This window comes from Talpa occidentalis, unplaced genomic scaffold (genome assembly GCF_014898055.3).
Source record: "Talpa occidentalis isolate TD23 unplaced genomic scaffold, MPIMG_talOcc4v2.1 talOcc4.2, whole genome shotgun sequence".
In the NCBI taxonomy this organism is placed as follows: Eukaryota; Metazoa; Chordata; class Mammalia; order Eulipotyphla; family Talpidae; genus Talpa; species Talpa occidentalis.
The window spans coordinates 23360410-23388335 of NW_023602073.1; the positions used below are offsets into that span (position 1 = coordinate 23360410).

At 48.0% G+C, this 27926-nt stretch overlaps 1 protein-coding gene and 1 long non-coding RNA gene across 2 annotated transcripts; both read right to left on the bottom strand.

Annotated features, from left to right (window-relative positions):
• Positions 1–479: 479 nt before the first annotated feature.
• LOC119251058 (leukocyte elastase inhibitor-like) lies at positions 480–27595 on the bottom strand. Its single transcript, XM_037518563.1, has 4 exons — positions 27589–27595; positions 26345–26480; positions 26077–26239; positions 480–863 (listed from the first exon to the last, which is right to left on the bottom strand). The coding sequence occupies exons 1-4, from the start codon at positions 27593–27595 to the stop codon at positions 480–482; spliced, it is 690 nt and encodes a 229-aa protein (XP_037374460.1).
• Positions 6818–14847, bottom strand: LOC129146383 (uncharacterized). The gene is made up of 3 exons (XR_008553034.1): positions 14531–14847; positions 11947–12084; positions 6818–8648 (listed from the first exon to the last, which is right to left on the bottom strand). It is a non-coding gene; the product is annotated as an uncharacterized LOC129146383 (long non-coding RNA).
• Positions 27596–27926: the final 331 nt, after the last annotated feature.

Sequence of the window (27926 nt, forward strand, 5' to 3'; positions counted from 1 at the left end):
AAAAAAATGTAATGGCCTGAAAACTAGTCCTATGGCACGTAACTCTTTAGGACAAAGACCAAAGTAAGGTTATCTTTGCTAAATGGAGGCTTAATCGGAATCCCTCCTCTGTTTCAACTGATTGTCTGCTTTTAAGGCTCCCTGCAACTCCCAGAGTGTCTATGATGATGTCTAAAGTTCTATTCACTGAACCATAGTGTGTTCATGTTTCCCTGCACAGACAACTGCTTTGTCAAGAATTTACACATCTGGGATGTCTGTTTTAACTTGACACTTTCAAAAACAGTCCTGGAGCTTCATACTGTAAAGAGAGGAAATATGACCCCTGTGGCAGCAGACTTGGATGTGAAGACCCAGCAGAGCTGCACTTACAAAGGAAATTAAATATTTGGTTTTGGACAGTAGTTTTATTAGTGACGTTATAGTTGCATTAAAAGTCAGATGATAAAACTCTATTTGACCGTATATTTCTACAGCCTCTAAGGGGAACACAATCTGTCTAAGAACAGGACAGAGGAGTTGTGACGAATCATGAAGATGAATGGATGGTTGGCAACGAAATTTTGCACTTGCATCATCCAGCAAGGCCTAGCTCTGACAACTGTGGCGGTTGCTGCCTCTGTGCTCTCCTCATTCACCTCCACAAAGGACTTGTGGATAATTTTTGATACAAATGTATCTCTGGTTTCTGTCATGCCAGACAAATCAGCCTTGCTGCTGCTTAAGAGATCTCCCACACCCATGCGAGCCAGGTGGGAGCTGAGATCATAGGTCTCCTCCAGCTTGAATTTGGGCAAGTGGACACAGACATCCCTATGACCCATATTCGCACACAGTTTTTCCAAAGTCAACTGCTGCTTGATCTGGAATTAGAATGTGCAAAGAGAAAACAATTTCATATAGGTAAGTACTAAAAAGTTATTTAAATGAACAGACCCTAATGTCAGTTGCTCTTTCGTTTCCTTCCTGTTTTCTGCCTGTTCTTTCCAGCAATTGGGATAATGAGAGAGTGACTGGGGCCAAGTCATCCAGGGCCCCAGTACAGGGAGTTTGGACATCAGCTCCAACAAACAACCATCATCCATCTCTCCATCCACCCACCTGTCCATGCATCCACACACCCCGTAGTACAGCCTCATCCTACCCATCTGTCTACCCACTCTCCCAGGACTCAATATTACTCCACCATTATACGGAATCACTGTGATGGGTTATGACCATGAAGGCTATATTACAGGTTGACTAATTGGTTGTGTGGTGAAAGGGAAAATGTAAAAGTTTTCTTCTATCCAATTCTATTTATTCCAAACCCACTAATCACTGTGATGATCTGTGAACACACAGAGCTGCAATAATGTCTAATAGATTTAGCTCCTAGGGGAAAATAGTAAAGATCCTACTTCCTCATCTGAAATGGGACTAATAACAGCACCTATCTTTATTCTAACATTGTCATCAGAATTAAATGAGTTGGTGGGCCTCCCCAGTGGCGCAGTGGTTGAGCGCTGGGTTGCGAACCTGCCTGCAGCCTCTGCGGCGCCGGTTCGATCCCTGGCTGCTCCCCAGCCACCAGAGGAGGGTCCCACATGGCGCAGACCTCTCCTGCCGCCCGCTGCTCCCCTCAGCAGTGTACTTTGGTCCTTCTGCCTGCTCTGCTCCCCGCTCTGGCTCTGGTGAATTCTCTCACCCTCCCGTGCTTCTGACTGTACCCAGTGCATGTATAAACAAAACAAACAAACAAATAAATAAATATAAACATGCCTCTATAAAATTAAAAAAAAAAGAATTAAATGAGTTGGGACACAGTAGGGACTATGTAAGTGTCCGCTGTTATCACTGCTGTTTTGTTACCATGATAGGGTTAGAACAGAACCATCATTACACTAGTTCTATTGCTGTTGGTCATCCCTTTCATGAGACTCTGCATAATCAGAGAACAGATGAAAGTGGAAATACAATTGAAAGAGGAACATGCTGATTTTGCCATCCTCTATATATGCAAATATATACTACATTAGGATCCCTTCTGGACAGCAAGCTTGGAAAGGAGAAAGTGGCGATATAACACAGAGACACTGAGAAAAAACGTAATTGATATGTGGGGAATTAAACATTTCCTAAATGTTATATTTAAAGAAGTGTTTTTTAGATAAGTGAGTTACTGATGCTCAAGGCTAATTAAAGAAAACCCCTCAACCCATAATATCTTTGTGTTCCTGCAGAGGTGATGATTTCTGCTTTTACTGTTTATTTCTCAGAAATTTCAGCAAAATTGTAGTTGATAAAATTACATAATGATGCAAAATTAGATTTGCATGTACATGTGAGCACACCATTTATTATTTTCTTGGGGAAAACGAAGACATGTAGAAATATTTATTTACCTAATCACTCATATTTGTGGAACTAGAATTATAACCCAAAAAAAGTGATATAGAAACGGTGCCTAATGTTGGATGATTAGGTCTCACAAAGCTGTAAGTTTAGGGTTACTAAATGGTGTGTTCACATGTACATGCAAATCTAATTTTGCATCATTATATAATTTTACCAAATATAATTTTGCTGAAATACTGGGTATTTTATTCAATACCAAACTTACTGATCTTTACACTTAAAAATGGTTAAGGTAAATAATATCATGTTTTGTATTTTTTTGCATATTAAAAATATGGTTGGAATCTTTTTTTTTAAGATTTATTTATTTTTATACAAGAGCTGGGGTATAGGCCAGAGGCACAGGAGGGTGAGAAATAAACAGTAAATGTAGAAATCATCACCTCTGCAGGAACACAACATAATATGGGTTGAGGGGTTTTCTTTATTTACCCTGAGCATCAGTAACTCACTTATTTAAAAAACACTTCTTTAAACATAACTTTTAAGAAATGTTTAATTCCCCACATATCAATTGCAAATCAAGAATTATTTTATAGTTCTATGAGGCCTGGGCTGTTCCTGGCTTTTAAGACACAGAAGAGCAAACCCACACAGTGCAAAAGTCCAGCTATCCACAGATGTTTGCCTAGTGCTGTGATCGATTTGTTTTAACAGAAACGCAGTGGAAGGCTCTTAAGGCTATTCTCACTGAGGTCACACAATCCCAGAAAGCCGCAGAATAGAGGCTAATGTGACCTTTTAAGAAGCAAATCCAAATGGAGTGGAGTCTTGAAAACCTTTTAAAAGGCTTTTCAATCTGTGGTTCTGCAGGTGCAGGTCTCATTCACTTAGAGATGTTTCCATTAAGTGGGGTCATAGAGGCTTTGCAGCTGGAAAGGTCCATAAGCCTGACCCCAGGGCTGGCCATCCTGGGCTGGCTGCAGGTGAGTGTCAGGTGTGACTTTATGCATACAAGACTGGTGCTGCAGTGGTTGGCGATAGCTTCACAGTGAGACTTTATACTCCTTGGCCACCATTGGCCACCATTGAGGACCCACCCACAGGGGATTTCCTGAGTCTAGACTGCCAGGGTTAGTGATGACTAGTGGAGCCCAACACCAGCTCTACACAGCGCCCTCCACAGAGAATCAGCTCCTTTCTAGGTTCAAGGTAATATGGGAAAAAATACATAACATGATATTATTCAACTTAACCATTTTTAAGTATAAAGATCAGTAAGTTTGGTATTGTATAAAATACCAAATATTTCCTAATGTTCATAAATAATGAATACTGACTGCACTTGGAAGTGAATGATGGCATCACCCTTGCCTTAAACAGTCAGGACCACACTCCTCATCGGGAAAACCTGGGTGAAATCAGGTCGTCTTAAAGAGAACATCGTCTATTACCTATTTCCATTCTTTGTTTTTTTCTGAATATTTATAAAAATTAGAAATGACCTCTAAGACTTCCTTTTGCTGGTGGGAAACATGCATTGTTTTATGAATTTTATAATATGAGGCAGAAAGTACTTACAGAGAGGAAATTATAGGTTTTCTCTCCATATAACCTATTATCCAGTTTCAGCACATAGGAGGCGTCTGGCTGGGTGACAGTGGTGATCAGACTCTGAAATCTGGAATGAACCTTTTCAACTCCGTCAAAATGAAGAGTCTAAAAGAAGAAAACATTTTCTATAAACATTTACTTGGAGGGCCTCCCCTGGTGGCGCAGGCGGTTGAGCTCCGTGCTGTGAAGCTGTCCGCAGCCTCTGCAGCACGGGTTCGATCCTGGCCGACCGGCAAGTGTCCCACATGGCGAAGCAGGCCTCTCCTGTCTCGCCAGCGGCTCCCTTCAGCAGTGTATTTCAGTCAGTCTGCCTGTTCTGTTCCCTGCTCTGTCTCTGGTGAATCCTCTCACCCTCCCACGCATCTGGCCTGTACCCCTGTTCTTGTATAAAATAAATAAATAAATCTTTAAAAAAAAAAAAACAATTAAAAACAAAAACCAAAAAACATTTACTTGGAAATTATAAAGTGATTCCCAGGTGTTTGCTCCCATCAAAGGAATGTGTTGTTATTACTCAGCACTGAGGATCCCAGGTAGTACCTTCTGAGTCTTTCACTGTAGAACAAATGATGGAGAACCCTAAACGTAATCTCCAGGTTTTGCCTGTTCCCAGTCCTGGCAAGAGATTCCAGAGACTTCAAGTCCTTATAGTAGAACATCTTACAAAGATCACACTAGGAAACGGGCTCAACCTTCAAGCTCACTTGTCTCATGAGACTTCTTCTAAGATAGTTTCTTGCCGGGAGCCAGCCTCGGCAAACTGGGTGTCAGGGGTTCCTGAAGGATGGGACAGTGTTGGCAAAATTGAGGCATGAGGCAGACACACACAATGCCTTGTGTTAGTATCTCCTCCTGAGGGTCTCAGCGGGTCTTTACTTATACACTGAGGCAAGCAGTGAGATGACATCATCATATGCATGGAAGCAAAGCAGAAACAATCAGTGCTTTCTTTTCCCATAGACTTTTTGGCTGCTACGTGCTCTTAGCAAGAAGGCAACCTTCAAGGTTAATAGATAAAAAACTAAAGCTTACACTAAAACTCATTATTTCAGCTAGACAATTACCCAAGACAGTTGATAGCGGTCAGCACACTTCTATCAGCTAAGAGCCTAAGCATCAAAAGATTCTTCTTATTCACATGGCCTTCGGCCAGAGACCAGCTGCTTTCTGGTTATCAGCTAACAGGGTTTTCTACCTAGAAACTTCTTAACAGAATTAACTTCATTTTAAAACTTTCCTAAGAAACTTCTAAAAAAAGCAAAAGAAGAACTTACTATAGTTGTTATCCTGGGTTGCTTGTTAGGCATGTTCATATATAACAAACTCTTTCCCATTGTCAGGCAGGCCAAATTTACAGTGTTTAATTTTTAAGCAGGTATTTCTGTGTGCCAATTACTTACAATATTCTATATGTATAATTTATTGCCCAAAGTACTTTTCTAGAAGCTTTTTCTTATATGACCAAGAACAAAAAACAAGGGGATGTTTGTAGGTTGCAGATTAATCTTAGGCCCCAGAGTGTGTGGGGTGCAGGAAATCTTCAGCCCCACGGTATGAGGCCCTTTCTTTTGTTTACCAGTGTCTTAGCTGGTTGGGGCAGCAAGGCCCCCTGCAGTTACTGGGAACTGAATTCACGGATCTGTGTGCATTGTAGGGAGATCTGAGAGTGTCATAAAAGGAACTAAGGGCATAGGATGAAGCTATATACATTACGGGATTTCAATTTTGAACAAATTCATTTTAATAAAACAACCCTCATTCTAAAGTTTTATTAAGAGAGTTTGCATGAGCTGCCCATAACCAGCATTACATCTAGTGTAGGTCTTTACATGGTCCCCACAACTGTTCTCTTGGAGACCCTGAAATTCTAGATGGAGGGCTCCCATGTACTAACGCTGATGGGAAAGATTATAAGAGAATTGGAACTTGCAGTGACATCAGTAAGTGCATAACGAGCACTGACCACTCAGCACACACGGGAGGACTCACACAGGAAAAGAGAGAGAAGGCTCCCCCCTGAGCAGGACACCTGCTTCCCAATGCCAGGAGAGGACAGGAACCAAGAATAGCAGGGACCAGCTCAGAGTCTTGCAGGTGAACCCCTTGTCCCCACCTTGACTTATCCGTGACCGTCCACCCCTCTGTGTCCACATCTAAGACTAAAGAGCCAAGTCCCAGTGCAAAGGGCTGACCAGCCAGGCCTCCATGGAGCAGCGGCCACTGGTGAGGGCTCCATCCTGTTCTAACCACATGGTGGCGCAGGTGGGCTGGGAATGGACTGTGAGGATTTTCCCCTCCCCATGCAGAGGCTCCACCTGGGGGCTCTGTACTAGGTCAGGGGCTTTTCTCTATGGGTCATCCCGGATCTCTGCCCTCCTAGAGCCTGAAACAAAATCCCTGGGAAGAGGTGGTCTCCCTAAGGGGCATCTCTGCCTGACCCCTAGCCTGCACAGTCGCAGACACCCCCAACTCAGAGGCTGGCCCAGCTGGGAGGTGCCCAGAGCTGCCATCGCTTCACTCCTAGTTTTGCCTTCTCACAGGAGGCCGCTCCTGACCCCCAGGCCCATAGCGGGCTCTTCCTCAGGGCGGTTTGTACAGAGAGATGCTGTGCCAGGAGGGCAATGAGTGCCCAACCCCCAAATCCCTACAAAAGCTCTCACCCTTTCAGTTTCTTAGGTCTCTCCTCACCCCTGCCATCTCCTGTACCCCTCTTCTCCCTGACCCTCTCCCTCATCCCTCCTCTCTGTGAACTCCTGGTACTGTCCTGACCTAGAGTGAGTGGCTTCTTTTCTTTTTTTTAAAGATTATTTATGTGTAGAGGCAGGACTGGCCTCAGTGCAGGTTTTCTGATCCCATGCAGACCGGGTAAAGGAGGAGTCAGAGTCCTCAGTGGTTTTGCAGGTCTTTTATTGGGGTTCACCAGGCATATGGCAGGCAGGGGTGCTAGCTGGGGGGCTGGGAGGCTGGTAGACATCCCAGCCCCCAGCAAGTCTTCACTCTATCTGGGCTCTCTGGCGTTCTCTGCTTCTGCTTCAGCTTCTCCTTCAGGTTCTGCTGCTGCTGCTGCTGCTGCTGCTGCTGCTGCTGCTGCTGCTGCTGCTGCTACTGCTGCTGCTGGCGTCCCCCCGTGACGCCGCCCTTAAAAGCCCAGTCTTAGCCCAGCTGAATCCCATCTACCTATGCCCACACCCTATTCCAGGTGCCCCCCATCAGGCATGCATTCAGGACAAGGATCCATCATCTATCCTGATGGCGGAAGGGCAGAAAAGCCTGATAATTTCTTTACCCTACATTATGTATACAAGAACTGGGGTGTAGTCCAGAGGTGCGGGGGTGACAGGATTCACCAGAGACGGAGTGGGGAACAGAACAGGCAGATTGATGGAAACGCACTGCTGAGGGGAGCAGCGGGTGAAACAGGAGAGGTCTGCTGTGCCATGTGGGTAGCTCCCTGGCCAGGGTGCAGCTGCAGATAGCTCCATAGTGCTGGGTCTTTACCCCTTGACCCACCAGGCATGCCCTGCATTGCTAATATGCGGTGTAACAAATCCCAAGGAGCAAAGACCTGTCCTGGCTGGGGGAAATCAGGCCGCTGTGCGGGGACGCGTGGCATGATGATCTATATTTGCCAGAACGCTAGGTTCCTGAGCTGGTGGGTTCCATGTCCAGCGGGGTTTACAAGACGTGTGTCATTTGTATCGGCTGGCAACCGGGGCCATTGTCATTAGAAGGTTTGTGCAGTTATGATTTTTTTGTGATTTATTTGGCGAAGTGTTTTCTAAAACTGAGTCAAAGAAGATTGTGTTATTAGTGGATGAAGAGAACTTAAGATGCTTGCGTGTTCCCTGGGCTCCCACTATTAAGGTTTGCGGCACCCGACAGGGCGTCCAGAACAGAAAAGTTTTAGCTTCCGGGTTAGGACTGAGGAGAGTTAGGTTCTGAGGTCTGTTTATACCGACTAATTTCTTTGGTCCAGAAGATACAGAGCATTCCGGTAGCTTGTACCCACGAGTGGGGGGTAGTCTGTAGATGAGTTTACCCAGAGTTTATGTTCACAGAGAGATGGGTGAAGACCTCCCCCTGGGGTGCCCCCTGTCGCGTGGGACAGGACACAGATAGGGTAGGTGGCATCAGGAGTGAGTGTAACTTTAGTGAAGACACGCTCTTCCACCGGGGCAGGATCTATGCCCACAGAGGCAGGAAAAAGAGAGTGGAGGGCTTGAAGCACCTTAGTCACAGACTCATATCCTTGTGAGATGTGCAGTGGTTGGCTCCTTAGGCGAAGGCCCACCGGAGTGGTTGCCCACAGCTTGGCAGGACCTGGAGTTGTCCGGGAGTTTATGCACATCTAGCAGTTAGTTTTATTAGGATATCGTTGTGTTGTTCCGGCTAGAGTGTGTCCTGACTGTGGAGTCTCCTGGCCAGATAGGGCAACGTGGTTAAGAAGTCCCTGAATTGTCAGGAGAAACCCCATGAGGTTATCCATACACGTAGAGAAGGAGAGAATAGGAAGAAATTAAGGAAGATATAATAAGCGTGGTGATGCAATCAGGAGCTGGATTGTCCCTCCCTCATTTCTGGTAGGTCACTGTCAGGGCCGTGGTCTCCAGTGCCCTTTTTTTGTCTTCTGAAGAAATATTTCCAGTCCTGGACTCTTTGCAGGAATATTGTAGTTCAGAGGATGCCTGTGGAGGAAACTGAGAGACCATTTTATTTTATTTTTTAAAAGATATATTTACCTATGCATACAAGAAGTGGGGTACAGACCAGAGGTGCGGGTGGGGGGGTCGGTGAGAGGATTCACCAGAGACAGAGTGGGGAGCAGAACGGGCAGACTGCAAAAAGTTCAGTGAGGGCCGGAGTCTCCAAGAAAGCAACTGGGTTCCCAGCTTTGTCATCAAATGTCTTCCTTGTAAGGGAGTTGGACAGCTGGGGGTAATAAGAAAGGAATGAGAGACTATAGAACTGGAATAAGAACAGGAACAGGGTGAGTGGATTGGTATTTTCGTGGTTTTCCATCTCCTAAGGTGCTTCAAGCCCTCCACTCTCTTTTTCCTGCCTCTGTATTTTGTGAGGAAGGGTCCAGAATGCTGAGTGAGTAGAGTAAGTGGCTCCCGTAGCAATCAGAACATTAATAATTTTACCTGCAACACCCAGGGTTACCCTAGGCTCAGCCATGGAGACGGTCAGCTGGGGAGCTGGCGACGTCATTGTGCCCCGTCTCCTCTCATCCAGGAGGTGCGGGCTGGCAGCTGAGGGACTGGTCCCTCCTTCTTATGGAGAAGGGGACAATCCCTCTTCCAGGGCCGTCCTTCTTGCACCTGGGGGCACAGCCCAGGTGGATTTCTGGGTTGTGCACGATTTGTGCTCGGTCCAGTGTCCAGACTTGCTGCACCTGTCGCATGGGGCCGTGACAGGTTCTTTGTTCCTTCTCTAAACCTTCACTTTGGTCCCTACTATTAAAGATTTTAAAAGTCACTTCTAAAAACTGATGGAATGGAGTTTGGGGTCCCATGGCTAGTTTTTGGAATTTTCTGCAAATATCTGGTGTGAACTGACTAATACAACGAGTCCCCACAATCACCTCGCCCTCTCTTGTATTAGGACTGTGGTTTGTGAACTTGCGAATGGCTTCCACTAATCGCCCTTGAAAGCTGGGGCAATTTTCACCCGGTTTTCACCCGGTTCCTGAGTGATTTCCCTGATTTTTTCATAATTTACATGCTTGGATACACACCTTTTCATTCCTTCTATGAGACAAGTGATCCTATGATCTCTCTGAGTTAGATCTGCCTGTCCCCTCTGACAGTTCCCATTACGGTCATTGTTGGGACCCGCAACATTTCCCACACCCACACCATATTGGTTTGGCTGTCTGCTCGCCAGGTCATCGGCAAATTGTTGGCTTTCAACCCAGATTCTCTGCTTTTCTTCCACAGTACAACAGGTGGAGAGAATAATATGAATATCCTGCCAGGTTAGGTCAAATGCTAAGGCAAGAGCCTGAAACGCATCTGTAAACTTTCCAGGGTCCTCAGAAAATCTGACAAATCTTTCCTTACACCCTATTAGGGCAGTCATAGAGAAGGGCACATGACTCTAATAGTCCCAGAGTCTCCATTTGCCACCTCCTGGAGTGGGCAGGGTCTAGGCAAAGTAATGGTTTGAGGATGGTAAGGAGCCCCACTTCGAGTGTGCCTGGCAGGACTTGATTCTGTCAAAGAAGGCACAGTTCTGTAGGAGGGTGGTGGCTTCAGGGAGTCTAGGGGTGCCTCGAGTTCAAGGTGAGCTGGAGGCTCAAGAGTGACGGATGGAAGAGGCCTGGCAAGTGGAGGGTCATCTAGGATATCTGTAGAATCCTCCCCTTTTTGGCTTAAGGAGTCTATTTCGGCCAGGCATATTCGGCAAACTTTGCTGAGATTTGAGTCTTGCTGAAGGCCATAAAGGCCACAACATACGGGATCTTAATCCATTTATCATATTTTCTACAAAATGCATCTAATTGCAGAAGGTGGTAAAGTTTAAGGTTCCATTAATTGGCCACGCCTCTTGGCCTTGTCGCTTGTAGAGAGACCAGGCTGAATTACATTAGCAGATTAAGTTTTGTGGTTTTTTTTAAAATCATTGAGACCCAATAATTTCTTCCACTCGTTAAAGAGAGAACCCAGAGGAGAGTCCGTGGAAATGGAGGGAGCAGATCCCATCACGGGTCAGTGCCTGAAAGATTTGAATCTGTCCCAAACAGATTACAGTGAGGGCAGCCTCGGGCATGCTCCACAGAGGAGTAGTCCTATTTTTGTGGGTGTCCTGAGGAGGAACTTCCCAGGTTGAGAACCCCCAGGCCTCAACTTACCATCTGTCCCTGCCATTATCTCTCTGGGTGGAAGGAAGGCTGTCTCAGAATTCCTATTTAAGAAGGATAGCTTGCATTTGGCCCACTTATGGCTGATCTTACTACCATTTATTATCCGAGAGGAAATCTTGTCCCCATAGCAAGGGAAGGAGGCTCTCAAAGTACCGGTGACAGGAAGGCACCTAAAAGACAACGATTCAGAGACGGGGAGCTTCCTGAGGGGGAGCTCTACCTGAGCAAGAAAAAGGCTGGCTGGGTTACTGGCTACTTAGGGTTTGTTGACTTGACAGAAATGAAGCAGTGGAAGGTTGTGCTTCAAGTTAGGAAAGAGCAGTAGTAGATGAGAGGTTGTAAAAATCAGGTCCAGGTCTCGTTGCTACAATTCTAAGAGGTGGAGAGCCATGGGGTGGGATATGCTGGTGCTTATCACGAGTTCCTGTGATGCTGCACCCTTTGTCTTGAGGTTGGTGGGACTCGAGCTAACCCGGGGTGCACACCAACTTATCCTCTCACGGCAGTCTTCTAGACAGTGGCAGCCGGCCCAAGTGGCCTCTTACATGGCTGAACTGTGCCCGCTATTTTTTCCAGCGACAGCAAGACCTGGTTTGAAAACAGAACTCAGGAGCCAGCGCTTTTCCTGAGGCAGAGAGGGAACAGCAGCTCAACTGAGATTGCCAAGGTAGTGAGGCAAAGAGAGAGGCATGAGGTGTTCACCTGGTCGGGCCTAGGGCCACTGGAAGGCCATTGCCCCAGGATTTGGGACCCGTCAAAGAGTAACCTTGGCCTGAGCCCCTCAGTCCGTGTAGGCCAGCCAGGCAGTCGCTGAACACCAACTCCTCTCAGAAAAGGAGAGTTTGGAAGAGCATGAAGATAGAGAAACTGGAGAAATCTTACTGATGCCGTGAAAAACCACGTGTTGGGCACCAAAATGATGAGGTTTTTGGAGTTTGGAGTGCGGGTTCAGTCTGGAAAGGGGTCACCAGAGCTCCCGCTTCAGCGGCACATGGCAAACTCCCAGGCGAGTTTCTCCACGAGACAGAGACAGTAGTTCTATTTAAAGGGAAGGTTTATTAGGAGAGGGACAGAAAAGCTAAGTACACTGGCATAGACACACGCGGGCAGGAGGAGCTGCTGTAACTTACAGAGAGGAATTCCCAAGACTTTTCTCCAAAGAACCGGTTGGCTGTTCTCAGCAAATCCTGGGTGCCGGGTCTGTTCACTTCAGTGAGAAGTGACTGGAGGCCCCGGTGAATGTCTTTCGCCGTGTTTAAACAAAGCGCCTGTTGAGAAAATAATGAAAGTGGGCAATAATGCGCTGTACAGCAGATTTTTACCATAAATGCTCCACAGCATTTTCTTTTTCTTTTTTTAAAGATTTATTTATTTATGCATATAAGAGCTGGGGAACAGAACAGACAGGCTGACTGAAATACACTGCTGAGGGGATCAGATGATGAGGCAGAAGAGGTCTGCGCGCCAGACCTCATGTGGGTAGCTCCCTGGCGGGGGATGGAACTCGTGCTGCAGCGGCTGTGGACATCTTCATAGTGCTGCGTCTTAACCCCTTGCACTACCAGGGCGGCCCCCCTTTTTTATCTTGAAGCTCATAAATATTTCCAGCTGGAGGAAAATAGTTCCTGTTGCTCTCCATCCAAAATAAGTCCAACTAAAACAACTAGCTAAGTGTGTTCATGGCAGCAGATCAAACCTACTGGGAGAAAGCAGTGGGCCTGGGTTGCTGGCACACACAGCACACCACCGCCTGGGAGTGCTCGGGTTCCATCCTTTCCCATAAGGAACAATCCTCCCACCTGAGCCGCTGCGCAGTGTCAGGGAAGAGGAGCAGAAAGAAATCAGGAGTGTAAAGCTTCTGGGGCTGGTCTCCATGACACAATCTCAGTTCTGCGTATGAAGGATGGGGAAATAGGTCTCCTCCCCATTCTTCCTGAGGGAAGGGTGGATAATTTCAAGTTAAGGTAGGGTTTCAGGCTTACAAGAGGTTTTTTAATTCCCTTTACTCTAGAAGAGTGGAAGTTGACGGTGATACCGGAATTGTCAGGCCTAGTCTCCCAGCCATGAACGGATCCCAGGCTGCAGGGCAGCGCTGAGCCCCAGCCACTAGACCCCCACGGGTTGGTGTCTCACGAAGCCGCAGCAGGAACTTCGCAGACGCTCAGGCAAGCAAGTGAGAAGAGGCAGGTTTGTTTTGAGAAAGAAAAAGTTTATTGAGGAGAAAAAGAGCAGAAATAAATTGGGACTCCCAGGCCTGGGAGAGGCAAGGAAGCCAAAGTGGAGCTGTGTCTCAGGGAATATAGACCTTCTTTCCCTCATTATTCTAAAGCTCCACCTGTTTCTTTGTGATTGGTTAGTTCTCTGCTGTCTCACTTAATTTGCTACTGAGTGGGGGATCTTCACATTCCTTATCTAGCAGGTCTGTCTTTCCCCATTTGTTGCATCTTTATCTTTGTGGCCCAGTCCTCTGGATGGGCATCCCTGCATTGAAGTTAAACAGCTGCCCTTCTAAGTTGTCCATAAATTAAACCACTCTCCATTTCCCCAATCTCCGCCTCCCTTTACCACCTGAAGGAAACCAGGACTAGCATTAACATGTTGTCCTTAGTCCTGGAGTGTTTGTTTTTCCCAGTGGAATGGGTTACTTTCCCTTGGTTGTCCTTATCTCTGAAGCCTCCCTAAATTCTTCAGAGGTCCCCTCCTGCACTGTCCCTAAAACTGCCTAATTTCTAGCTTGCCCTGTGTCTCATTTCCCCCTTTACAGTGGAGCACCTAACTGCTGTTAGGACAAAGGACGTAGGTCTGATCAATGACTGTTTTCTGCTGAAAGTGGGGACGCTGAAAACACCATCCCACCCCAGCCCCCACAACCCCCAGCCCATAGTTCAAGGCATTCCTTAGAAATGAGGCCTCTCTCCTTCCAAGTCCCCTCACCCCTGACCCTCGCCCCCCAGGGCCTGCCTTCTGCCCCCTGAATACCTCTTCACCCTACACCTGGCCCACCCCCACCCCCTGCAGTCCAATCTCCTAGCTGGGGAGCCTCACAACAGTGAACAGAACCAGTCTCCATGGCCCACATCTCCGCGTGCTGGAGGGAGGGAGCACAGCTGGGTCTTCCTCCTCCTCAAATGTCCAGAGCCTTTAGGATAAGCTCAAAGCCCTTTTGACCTAAATGGCTCACCCTCCACCTGTCCCTCCCGCTCCAGCCTCAGCCTGAAGCCATCCTGACCCCTTGGGGGCCCAGAGCCTTTGAAAATCAGATTCTCCCTCCTCCCATCCCGCACTGGTCTCCTTCCCACCAGGACCGCTGCCCCTCCCCGTGGTGAGCCCTTCTCTCCTCTGTGGGAAGCTGGAGGCTCCGACTGCCAGCGCCTGTTCTACCAGCCGGGAAGACGCTCAGAAAAGAAAAGAATTCCATGGTTGCATTTGCAACCACAGCGGGGTGATGTTAGCAGGACAGAGGAGGTGCTCAGATCCCCGATGGGGAGAGAGGGGAAGACCAAGGGTCTAGGGGCGAGGATCCCCGCCAGGGGGCGAGGCCCGCTGGGCACCACCCGCCCCAGGGCCAGTGACCCTTAGTCTGCGCCACTGAGCAGCGGCCACGGCCCGGGAGCGGCATTTCTGTGCATGGAGATCGCACCGCCTTCTCGGGGTGCGCGTGCCCCGAGGCGCTCCCCAGCTCCCGCCTAGCCCCCTGCCCAGCCGGGCACCCACCTGGTTCTGTCGCCCCTGCACTCCTTCCCCGTGGCCGCGTAGAAGCCGAATCTTCGGGGCTTCAGGTGCAGAAATCCAGCGAGAGCCCCAGGTGCTTTCCCCGCCCAGCGCGGGTCTCGGGTCCCCTCCCGGGGGGACTTCCTGCTGGGGCGGGGCGGCCGGAGCAGGGCAGGTCCCAGAAAAGGAGTGAGAGGTTGGGTTAGAAGGGGCTGTGGTCTTCATCCCAGGCCTCGTCTTGCACAGATGAGGTTCCCTAGAATAAAGCCTTTGTTCCAGATCTCTGTGGAGCTGGTTAGCAGTCAGCAGCCCATTGGATTGCTGAGTGACCAGCACAGAAACTGAACCGACTGGCTCCTCCTCCCTGGGGCCAGGCAGACCCGCCTAAACCTCCTGCCAGAGCGCAGAGCTGAAGCTACTGGAAGCTGGCTCGTGTTTTTTGGAGTTGTTGGGTTGGGAGTGCGGTGTCTTTGGGTTCACTCTGGGGAAGGTTTCACCAGAGCTCCCCCTTCACCAGCACCGGCGGGCTCGGAGGTGAATTTCTCCACAAGACAGAGATGTTAGTTATATCCAAAAGGGCAGGTTTATTATAAAAGAGAAGAGGAGAATAAAGGACACTTGCATAGACACAAGTTGGGGGTGGGGGGCAGAAGGAGCTCCCCTGAAAGGGATAGGTGTGCTGAGAGAGGCCTGCATGCTCTCAGTTCAGGCCGCAGGCTGGCCTTGAGGCAACCCCGAGCTGCTTCCTCTGAGGGAGGTCAGTGAAATCCTGGCAGGTTCAGGTCAGGTTCAGGTTGCCAGCAGGCAGGGAGGCTGCTGCCCTGCAGAGGGAGAGAGTTGGTAGAAAGAGGCACGTGCATAGTCACAGGTGGGCAGAGGGAGTGCTGCCCCGAGCCTGTGCAGAGACTGCACTGATACAGTCCTTTTCTCTTTGGGAGGGTCACTCCGTGGAGCCCCCTGCTTGATGCTGATGTTGGGTAACAGGCAAAACTAGAAAGGGACCAGAGATGCAAGAGTGGGGCCCAATCTCCATCTTTACCCTCAGGTCTGTGCTCCGTACAACCCTACAGCATCTGCTACCTGCTTGGGCCTTATGCCTAGGGACATGGCACTGGCTCTAAGGATCTTGATTTCTACAGCTGGGCTAATTGACACATTAATCCCCTCCGCCCGGACCTCCTTGTGTGAATCAGGTGTAGACTTGGAGGTCTCCTTTAGGGTTTCTATTCTCTCCTCCATCAGAAAAGCAGAGAACAGAGAAGGGTCAAATAGAAAGAACAGACCCGGCAGGGGAAATGGTGCAAAACCAGGCAGGTAAGAGAAAACCTGTGACCTCAGGAAGGTTGCAAGTTCAAAGGGACCAAAGTTTAATCTGAAAACACCATCCCCCATGCCCAGCCCCCACAGGCCCCAGCCCATAGTTCAAGGCATTCCTTAGAAATGAGGACTCTCTCCTTCCACCTCCCTTCACCCTGACCCTCACCCCCAGGGCCTGCCTTCTGTCTCCTGAATACCTCTTCCCCCTACACCCTGCAGTCCAGTCTCCTAGCTGGGGAGCCTCAGAACAGTGAACAGAACCAGTCTCCAAGGCCCACATCTCTGCGTGCTGGAGGGAGGGAGCACAGCTGGGTCTTTCTCCCTCCTCAAATGTCCAGAGCCTTTAGGATGAGCTCAAAGCCCTTTTGACCTAAATGGCTCACCCTCCACCTGCCCCTCCCGCTCCAGCCTCAGCTGAAGCCATCCTGACTCCTTGGGGGCCCAGAGCCTTTGAAAATCAGTTTCTCCTCCTCCCATCCCCCATTGGTTTCCTTCCCACTGGACCTGCCCCTCCCCATGGTAAGCCCTTCTCTCCTCTTTGGGAAGCTGGAGGCAAGGACTGCCGGGCACCTGTTCTACCAGCTGGGAAGACGCTCAGAAAAGAAAAGAATTCCATGGATTTGAGTGGAATTACTGAACATGTTAGGAAGCTTGGATTTGTAGCCAGAGAGTGGTGATGTTAGCAGGACAGAGGAGGTGCTCAGATCCCCCAGAGATGGGAGGACAAAGGGCCATGGGGGGAGGATCCCACCTAGGGGTCGAGGTGCGCTGGGGAAGGGCGAGCACCAGGGCGAGCGTCCCTTAACTTCTGAGCCACTGACCAGCGGCCTTGGCCCGGAGCTGGTATTTCTGTAAACATGGAGATCACACCGCCTAATGGGGTGCTCGTGCACCGAGGCGCTCCCAGGGCCCAGGGTCTCAGGTGCGGGTCGCTAGGAGACAGTCTGGGGCTTAGGGATCACGCCCCTCCAGGTCCCCAACTCCCACCCCGTGCCCTGCCCAGCTGGGCACCCACCTGGCAGTGTTACCCACATGGCACTGTCACCCCCCTGGCACTGTCATAGCCGTCGCCACCGTGTTCCTCCCTCTGTTTCACCCAGTCCAGGACCAAGAAGCAAGTGCAGCTTCTTCACATGTCTCTGCTCCACGAGCCTCCTCCAGGTCTCCTTCTGGCTCCATCCTGCTTCCTTCCTTCCTCAGTCTCCTCTCCAGCCTCTTCTCCACCCTGCTCAGCTCCAACCTCCCTTGGGTGGGGCAGGGAACCTGGAAACTCCCCCTTTCCTGGGGACCACCCTGTTACCGTGGGGAGAAGATGAGGGTGAAGCCAGTTTCAGAGATTGAAGAATTCACCAGAGACAGAGTAGAAAACAAACAGGTGGATTTATTGAAATATACTGTTAAGGGGGGCCTCCCGGGTGGTGTAGGGGTTAAGTCTCAGCACGATAACTATTGCAGCCACTGCAGCATGAGTTTGATCCCCAACCAGGAAGCTGACCCATGTGGTACCAGAGACCTCTCCTGTCTCTCCTGCTGCTCCCCTCAGCAGTGTATTTCAGTAGATCCCACTGTTCTGCACCCCACTCTGTCTCTGGTGAATCCTCTCACCCACCACACACACATACCTCTGGCCTGAACCCCAGGTCTTGTATGCATAAATAAATAAAATAAATCTTTCAAAAAAAAATCCCCCAGACCCTCACCCATGGTGCCAATCTTATCAACAAGGTGTTGCACTGATCAGTCTCCGGGATGCAAAATCATACCTCAGTCAACAGCCCCAGGGCGTCCCCATTATACCTCTGATGTGTACACAATGTCCCCGGGCCATCAAGGGGGCTGCTCTTGTTTAATTTGAAAGGAGCCTTGTAGGATCTGGTATTTTACATTCTTCTCGATCATATAACTGATTGACTGGGCCGTTCTGACCTTGTACTGCAGGACAGACCACATGCAAGAAGAATGGCAGCCAAGCAGGCCGTTCAATCTAGCAGACCCACTAATCCCCCCACCCAGGGGTGCCAACAACCACCCTGAAGGGCCCTCATTGCCCACTGCACTGGATGACACCCCCATACCCTGGGTTTGATGTGCTCGGTGCTCTCAGCGCGTGCAGTGAACCATGGAAGTTGAGGCAATGGCTGTGTCCCCCAAATTCCATCCTTCCTAGCATTGGGTATCCCCATGAGTCCCCCTTCTGGCAGGGGGGAACAGTGTAATCAACTGTGAATGCTCCTCATTCCCAGGGTGATTATCCTGGCTACTCCTTGCTCAGGACACCAAGGACATGCTGATACCACATTACCCAAGTCAGTGTGTCTCAAGGGTGACCTGGCACTGTGGGGACCCGCCATCCCACCTGGGGGCAGCAGAGGGCGCTCTTCTGTGCCCCGACCTGCTGTAGCTCCTGGGGGCTCACAGCCAGGGCTCCCCCCTGACTAGGACACCTACTTCCTGATGCAGTAGAGAACATGAGCCAAGAACAGCAGGGACCAGCTCAGAGTCTTGCAGGTGAAGCCCTTGTCCCCACCAGGGCTGATCCGTGACCATCCACACCTCTGAGTCCACACCTAAGACAAAAGAGCCAAGTCTCAGTACAAAGGGCTGACCAGCCAGGCCTCAACAGAGCAGCAGCCACTGGCGAGGGCTCCTTCTTGTTCCAGCCACACACTGTCGCTGGCGGGTTGGAGATGAACTGTGAGGACCATCCTGTCCCGGTCTACAGGGGCCACCCCAGGAAAAGGGGGGAGTGTTAGGAAGGTGTCCATACTGGCAGGGCACAGTAGTGCCTGATTTCTAGAAGCTGGGGAGAAGGGTGCCCCCAGCACCCACTCTTCACCTAATGCATGTCCAACAATGTTCCCTTGGGTTACTCTAAGAGTTGAGGGTTCTACATCCTCCATGTAAACCCATGATCCACTTTCAGTTCCCCTTTGTGTGAGAGGCGAGGGGGTCAGTCCCAGTCCCCAGGGTGGGGCTGGCCTGGGGCTGCAGGAGCTGGCAGGGCCCTCACTGGGGAGAAGCAGCTGTACCCAGAATAACAGAATGAAGTGGGGAGACCTGGAATATAAATATGGTCATTGGGGCCAATCCTAGCTGTCACCTCTCCTTGGGGCTCTGCCCCCCTCAAACTTCCGTCTGAGTCTCTTCTCACTCTCTCATTGGTGTGTGTTGTGGACATGAAGTTCAGTTGTATTCTCTGCCACTGTCCTGGACACTCTCTTCCCCAATGATCCCCTACACCCCCCCTTGTTTATTAATGTCTCCCAGTGCCTCTTTTACTTTGTCTTATTGTCCACTAGCTAAATCCAGTGTGTTTTATTTCATTGCTTTACTGCTCACATTTCCCTGGACTCACTCCATTGCTCCATGGCTGCCTGTCAAGGCAATATGTTGCAGTGAACATATTGCACAGTGTGGACTCACCCGGCCCCCTATGGACAGGCATTTGGCTGTTGCAGGGACCATGGGCTGCTGTTGTCATGGGCTGGAGTAAACACTGCACAGCATATGGCTATTTGGGCTGATACTGGATCACTCTGATGGACCCTGATGGCTATAATTAGCTAATAGGTCGAGTGGTGTAAGGGAAAAATATATAAGTTTTTTCTATTTATCAATTACTTCAAAGTGATCTAAAGTAGCTCATCAATACTGTTTAGTTCTACAGAAATCTAACCCCCCCTTTTTTTATTAATGTCTCCCAGTGTTTGTTTTACTTGGTCTTATTGCCCACTAGCTAAATCCACTATTTTTTTTTTTTCATTGCTTTACTGCACCCTGGACTCGTTCCATTGCTCCATCACTGCCTGTCATGGTTCCTTGTGATGAGCATATTTGCACAGTGTGGACCCTTGACCCGGTCCCTTGTGGACAGGCATTCGGGCTGTTCCAGGGATCACGGGCTGCTGTTGTCATGGGGCTGGAATAAACCCTGCACAGCATGTGGCTTTTGGGGTTGATAGTGTGATGAATTATGGACAGACAACCAAGAGTGGGACTTTGGGTCATATGGTATCTCCATTTTAATTTCAATGCAGCCCACTTTCCACAGTGGCCACACCAGCTTACGTCCAGGGGAATTTTGTCCTGCTTCTCCCCGTCCTCCAACACTTTTTGTCAGGGGGCATTTTAATAGGGCCATTCTCACAGATGTGAGCTGGTGTCTCACTGTGTTTTGACCCTGAAAGAACTTAGTCCAATTTACCTTCAACAATGTCCAAAAGACGAGAAATATCTAACAATGGCTGAGTGCATGTGAGTCTCCTCCTCAGCTATCACTCCCACCACAAGCTCATGAAGAAATTCTCGTACATTATCTTCTAAAAATGCTGGTTTGGGTCCTCCCTGTAGTGCAAGGGGTCATGTCAGCACTGGGAAGCTGTCTGCAGCCTCTGCAGCATGAGTTCTATCCCTGGCCGGCCAGAGAGCTACCCACATGGCACAGCAGACCTCTCCTGTCTTGCCCACTGCTCCCCTCAGCAGTGTAATTCAATCTGCCTGTTCAGATCCCTGCTCTGTCTCTGGTGAATCCTCTCACCCCCTGCACCTCTGGCCAGTACCCCAGTTCCTGTATGCATAAATAAATAAATCCTAAAAAAAAAAAAATGCTGGCTTTTCTTAGTTCTACAGTCCTTCTGTTATTCATGTTTGCTTGAGTTTTAAGGCAGGAATCAATGTGAATTTTTGTCCACGTATGATCCCAAAGGACCCAGAACTATCCTTGGGAAGTTTCTCCTTTCATTCCACCATGAATTGCCACGCAGAGAGCCCCATCTTCCAACAAGACCACATAAGCCAGCCACTGCCATAGCAACCAGTGTCATAATGGATGTGGGGAGTCTTTATGAGAAAACACCCGAGTAGTGGGGGGGAAGCTAAGATCTTTGCCTCCCAGTTGCTTAACAGTCTTTCCTACTCCATTTTTCTTTTGGTAGTTTCTTGGCATCTTTATGGGAACCCCCACTTCTTGACTCCATGGGACCTCATGAGAGCTACACAAGGGTCAGATAAAGGAGAACACAACAGGGAGCACAGGGGATTGCCAGGCAGCTCTTCAAGTAATGTTCTGAACTAAGCAAATTTCCAGTCAAAATTGGACAGAAAGAGAAAAAGAGACTTCTCCAAAGAAGAAATGGAAATGGTCATAGACATGTGAAAAAATGTTCAACATCACTAATTATTTGGGAAATGCAAATCAAAACCTCGAGGAGCTACTACCTCACTCCAGTGAAAATTGCCCACATTAAAAAAAAAACAGAAACAACAAATATGGGAGTGTGTGGAGATAAAGGAAGCTTCTTACACTGCTGGTGGGAAGTAAACTCTCCAGCCACTATGGAAAGCTGGGTAGAAGAACCCTAAAAACACTAATACTGGATCTACCCTTTGATCCAGCAATTACACTCCTAGGGATCTACCCAAAGGACATTAAAAAACTAAATCGAATGGAAACTGCACTCTCATGTTTTTTACAACACTATTTACAAAAGCCCAGTCATGGAAATGCCCCAAAATAGATAAATGGAACAAGAAGATATGGTACATTTATATAATAGAATATTACTCAGCAATCAAAAAGGTTAGTTGTGACAACATGGACGGAGCTGGAGAGCATTATGCCAGCCAAAGTAAGTCAGAAGGAAAAAGATAAACACTTTATATGTGGAATACAGAGAAATCAAACATAAGGTCAAGAAAATGTCGAAACAGGCAAGCTGACCATAGCTCTGAGGCACACAGCGAAGGAAAGGGTGGGGAGGAGGAACCAGGAACAAAAGTAATGTGAAGATAGTTCATGGGAGATATGGTGGTGGGAGAACATGTGATTACAAAGAAGGAAGAGAAATATATTAATTAAAAAAATTTCATGGCCTGAAAACTAGTCCTATGGCATGTAACTCTTTAGGACAAAGATCAAGGTAAGGTTATCCTTGCTAATTGGAGGCTTCATTGGGATTCTCTCCTCTATTTCAACTGATTGTCTGCTTTTAAGGCTAAAGTTCTATTAACTGGGGCTTCCATGGTGGTGCAAGGAGTTAAGCCGCAACCTATGAAGCTGTTTGCAGCCTCTGCAGCACAAGTTCGATCCCTGGCCAGGGAGCAACCCACATAGCACAGCAGACCTCTCCTGACTCTCCTGCTCACTCGCTGCTCCCCGAGGCAGTGTATTTCAGTCAGTCTGCCTGTTCTGTTCCCTGCTCTGTGTCTGGTGAATCCTCTCACCCCCCACACCTCTGACCTGTACGCCAGTTCTTGTATGCATAAAATAAATAAATCTTTTTTAAAAAAGTATGCGCCTCCCCTGTGACGCAGTGAGTTGAGCATAGCGCTGTGAAGCTGTGCTCAGGCTCCGCAGTGAGGGTTTGATTCCCGGCTGGTCAAGGAGATACCCACATGGCACAGCAGACCTCTCCTGCCTCACCTGCTGCTCCCGTCAGCAGTATCTTCAGTCCCTCTGCCTATTTTGCTCCGTGCTCTGTCTCTGGTGAACTCTCTTAAATTCCCGCACCTCTGACCTATGCCCCATTTTTTGTATAAGTAAATCTTTTTTTAAAAATTGTATAAAATAAAATTCTGATAACTGAAGCACAGTGTGTTCATGTTTCCCTGCACAGATGACTGCTTTGTCAAGAATCTACACATCTGGGATGTCTGTTTTAACTTGGCACTTTCAAAAACAGTCCTGGAGTTTCATACTGTAAAGAGAGGAAATATGACACCTGTGGCAGCAGACTTGTATGTCAAGACCCAGCAGAGCTGCACTTACAAAGGAAATTAAACATTTGGTTTTGGACAGTGGTTTTATTGGTGACGTTATAGCTGCATTAAAAGTCTGATGATTAAACTCTATTTGACCGTATATTTCTACAGCCTCTAAGGGGAACACAATCTGCCTAAGAACAGGATGCTGCCAGAGGGGTTGTGACAAATCATGAATACAAATGGATGGTCGGCAACCAAATCTTTATCTGCTTCACCAGGAACCTCGTGACTATGACAGCTGTGGCGGCCGCTGCCTCTGTGCCCTCCTCACTCACCTCCACAAAGACTTGTGGATAACTTTTGATATGAAAATATCTCTGGCTTCTGTCATGCCAGACAGATCAGCCTTGCTCTGGCTAAAGAGATCTGCCATGCTGCACCTCCCCCTGCAGTGACCCTTAGGGCTAATGGCTTGCGCCACGGTCCCTAGGTCCGGCTGGGCAACCAGCGCGCAGGCGGAGAACAGCAAAACCCCCTGAAGATATACTTGCTGCACCTCCTCCTGCAGTGACCTCTAGGAATCCCTAGGTCCGGCTGGGCAACCAGAGCGCAGGAGGAGAACAGCAAAAACCGCCTGAAGACATAGATAAGACGGAAGCCTGACCACCAGGAGCCACTACAGGAATGCTGTCCGCTCGGAAACTTATCTCACCTTCTCAAGGCCCACAAACTTTATTCTAATACAACTGTCTCTCTAAAATCTTTTCTCGGGCCTCCCCGGTGGCGCAGCGGTTGAGCGCTCGGTAGCGAAGCTGCCCGCGGCCTCTGCGGCGCCGGTTCGATCCCCGGCTGCTCCCCGGCCACCGGAGGAGGGTCCCACATGGCGCGCAGACCTCTCCTGCCGCCCGCTGCTCCCCTCAGCAGTGTACTTCGGTCCTTCTGCCTGCTCTGCTCCCCACTCTGGCTCTGGTGAATTCTCTCACCCTCCCGCGCTTCTGACTGTACCCAGTGCATGTATAAACAAAAAACAAACAAACAAATAAATAAATAAATAAAAACATGCCTCTGTAAAAAAAAAAAATTAAAAAAAAAAAAAAATAAAAAATAAAATCTTTTCTCTTTCTCTGTTTAAAAGGTCATTGGTTTGCCGATTAAAAAAGAACATACGAAATCTAATAACTAGGCTGATTCAAATGAAACGTTACTAAACTCTGTGTATTAATAGAACTGCTAGCTTAATAATTTCTCTGTTGTATACTTAGCCTAGTTTGTATTAATCTAAATGATAAAAATATTACATTGTGAAAAGTAAAATTCACCCGTGTTAATTAATAGTAATAGTGAGTAGTTAAAACAAAAAGTAATCATATAAAACAAAAAGAAAAATTAATAGCCTAACTACTTAGGAATGCGCCTGGGTCCAGATGTAAATCACTGCCCTGTCAATGATAAGCTAAACCTATAAGCAAGCTGATTTCTTCACTGATGTTCGCCATTCCTATGCTTTTAGAAAACATATATATACTGGTCACCAACTCAAATAAAATTACACTCAGATTTTCACTCTTGAAGTGTGTCTGTTTGTCATTTCTTTAACCGAATCCCTGACCACCCTGCGCAGTCTCTCAACCCTGAGACGGCCTCATCGCTCACTGCTGTGCTGGTCCGCGGCACTGCCACACCTATGTGAGCCAGGTGGGAGCTGAGATCATAGGTCTCCTCCAGCTTGAATTTGGGCAAGTGGACACAGACATCCCTATGACCCATATTCGCACACAGTTTTCCAAAGTCAACTGCTGCTTGATCTGGAATTAGAATGTGCAAAGAGAAAACAATTTCATATAGGTAAGTACTAAAGGGTTATTTAAATGAACAGACCCTAATGTCAGTTGCTCTTTTGTTTCCTTCCTGTTTTCTGCCAGTTCTTTCCAGCAATTGGAATAATGAGAGAGTGTGTGTTCCAGGCCATCCAGGGCACCAGTACAGGAGGCTGGACATCAGATCCAACAAACAACCATCATCCATCTCTCCATCCACCCACCTGTCCATGCATCCACCCACCCCGTAGTACAGCCTCATCCTACCCATCTGTCTACCCACTCTCCCAGGACTCAATATTACTCCACCATTATACGGAATCACTGTGATGGGTTATGACCATGAAGGCTATATTACATGTTGACTAATTGGTTGCATGGAGAAAGGGAAAGGTAAACGTTTTCACCTATCAATTCTATTTATTCTGAACCCACTAATCACTGTGGTGATCTGTGAACCACACAAAGCTGAAATCATCTCTAATAGATTTAGCTCCTAGGGAAAAATAGAAAAGATCCTACTTCCTCATCTGAAATGGGGTAATAACAGCACCTACCTTTAGTCTAACCTTGTCATTAGAATTAAATGAGTTGGACACAGTAAGGACTATGTAAGTGTCCGCTGTTATCACTGCTGTTTTATTACCATGATAGGACTAGAGCAGAACCATCATTACACTAGCTCTATTGCTCTAGCTCTATCCCTTTCGTGAGACTCTTTATAATCAGAGAACAGATCAAGGTGGAAATACAACTGAAAGAGGGACATGCTGATTTTGCCATCCTCCATATATGTAAATAGATACTACATTAGATCCCTTCTGGACAGCAAATTTGGTGAGGAGAAAGTGGCGATATAACACAGAAGGCTAGAGACACTGAGAAAAAATTGTAATCTTCAGGTTTTGCCTGTTCCCAGTCCTGGCAACAGATTCCATAGCTTTCAAGTCCTTATAGTAGAACCTCATATAAAGTTCACACTAGGAAACAGGCTTAACCCTCAAGTTCACTTGTCTCAGGAGCCTTCTTCTATGATAGAGTTACTGGGAATTGATTTCACGATCAGTGTGCATTGTAAGGAGATCGGAGAGTGTCATAAAAGGAACTAAGAGCATAGGATGAAGCATATGCCATAGGATGGGGGTTTCAATTTTGAACAAATTCATTTTAATAAAACAACCCTCAGTCTCTAAAGTTTAATTACAAGAGTTTGCATGAGCTGCCCGTGACCAGCATTACATCTAATGTAGGTCTGTTCATGGTTCCCACAAGTGTTCACTGAGAGTCCCTGAAATTTTATTTTTTTAAAAAAAAGATTTATTTATTTATACAAGAGCTGGGATACAGACCAGAGATGCTGAACGCTGAGAGAGTTCACCAGTCAGAGCAAGGAGCAGAACAGGCAGACAGAGCAGTGGGAACGACAGGAGAAGTCTGCCACACCATGTGGGGATCTCCCTGGCCAGCTGGGAATCAAACCTGCACTTCAGGGGTGTGGACAGCTTCACAGCACTGCGCTCAACCTGCTGCGCCACCGGGGAGGACCCCCCTGAAATGTTAAATGAAGGATACCCAGGTAAATATGATGGGCTAGATTACAAAAGAAAGGGAAGTGGAGTGACATCAGTAAACATAACATGTACTGACTGCTCAGCACACACGGGAGGACTCACACAGGAAAGGAGGGAGGAGGACAAAGTACAGGAGCATCACCTTCTCCAGCCCCTTGGACTCGTCCTCTAGGTCATCGGGCAGCAGGATGACCATGCTGAGAGCCCCGCCCTTGTATGGCAGTTCCGGCACGCGGCACTGGAGCTCCAGGATGTAGCCGAATGGAAGGTAATTCTCCTGGTACATCATTTTCACCATTTTTTTCCTCACTGAAAGGATAGAAGAAAAATCAGTATTATCTGCATTCATGTAGAGCAAAGAGTATGTCTGCTCTTGCAGAGCAAAGAGACCGTGCATGGGCTCATCTTACTCAACCTGAGTGGAGCGTCCTGGTTTCTTCTTTTCTGATTCATCCTGCCAGGAGCCTTTGAAGCAGATGGCATTCACCAGCACAAGCACGGTCATGCGATCCACCACACCTGCAGCCAACAGTTCTGGAATCTTCCCTAAAATGATAGAGTTCTTTTTTTGTTAATCCACTTCTCAGCACTCCAAATCTAAACTGACATTTGATCAGCACAGAAATGCACTTCAAATGCACATTTTCCATTTCAGTTCCCTTGAACATGGTGTCAAGTGAAATCCCCGCAGTGTGTCTGACTGCACCAACTCACCAGGCTGATGAATGACACAATCACCCCAGAAAGCCTGTACTTCAATACGAGTCTAATGTGCCGAAGAGCAGGAAACAGGAAAATACCCCTTTTCTGGAGTGTGATCACATGGAGTCTTGTTTGTGAATGGCCATACTTTTCAGGATAACGATATATATAGTCTTGCATGACAGGATTTTTGAGTCACTAGTAAGTGAGTCCGTCGTCAAATGCGCTGGGTGGCAGCAACCCTCAAATGCAAAGGCAGGATGGTTCCTCCACTGAATCCCAGGCCCCACTAAGCAAACCCTCACACACTTCCAGTTTCTGTAGATGCCTTTTCTCATACTAGACCGGGGGAGAGACAGATGCCCAGCTGGACACATAACCCACCGCCACACCCCGAGCCAGGATGCAGGAAAACATTCATGACCAGTAGTGGGTAATTCAAAATCTCAGGGGTTTCCCACCAGTGGTGTATTAAATAATTTGGACTGGCTGGATTTCCTCTCCCAATCCCCCAATTTTTATTCCTTTTATTCTACAGTCAGTAGTAGCTAAAATTTAAAGTGTAGTTTAAGGAACATGGGGGAAATATTTAGCTGCTTTGGTTAAATCATGTTTGCTTTTCCACTTGAAGGAATCTAATTTTTTTTAAAGATTTTTTTTGTTTATGCTTGCATGAGCTGAGGGGCAGGCCAGAGGTTCAGCAGATGAAAGGATTCACCAGAATCAGAGTGGGAAGCAGGAGAACTGTATCTAATGAAATACAGTGCTCAGGGCAGCAGCAGGGAGACAGGAGAGGTCTGCTGCGCCACATGGGTAGCTCCGTGGCGAAGGATCGAACTAGTGCTGCAGAGGCTGGGAAGAGCTTCACAATGCTGAGACTCAGCAACTTGCGCCGCCATAAAATGCCTGGAATTTATGTCTGATAGCTGTACAGCACTGGAAATGGGGTTACATGCCATGGCGAAGTAGGGCAGAGGAGGTAGGTGGAAAGAAGGGCCTGCCAGAAAACAACACAATTAGCTCCAAACAGCACCCTTGATGGCACTTGGGGAAGATGTCCTTGATACCTTTCAGGAACCAAGGGGAGTTCAGACCCCACCCCCCCTCATAAGGCTGGATGGACTCACCGGACACATTGATGATTCACAACGGTGTGAATGAAGTATTTCTTGACCATTGTACCAAACTCTAGGCTTCCCCAATTTTTACCCACTGTATGTTTAAATAGAATGTCCATGTTTGAATATTAAAGTAACTACTGGGGAGAGGATGTTGGTTTGGGTCTTCCCT

Coding starts and splice junctions, on each gene's coding strand:
- LOC119251058 (XM_037518563.1), bottom strand. Junction 26,240..26,344: donor GGACGCTCCACTCAGGTTGA/GTAAGATGAGCC, acceptor CCTTTCAGTGAG/GAAAAAAATGGTGAAAATGA. Junction 864..26,076: donor AGTCCAAGGGGCTGGAGAAG/GTGATGCTCCTG, acceptor TTCTAATTCCAG/ATCAAGCAGCAGTTGACTTT.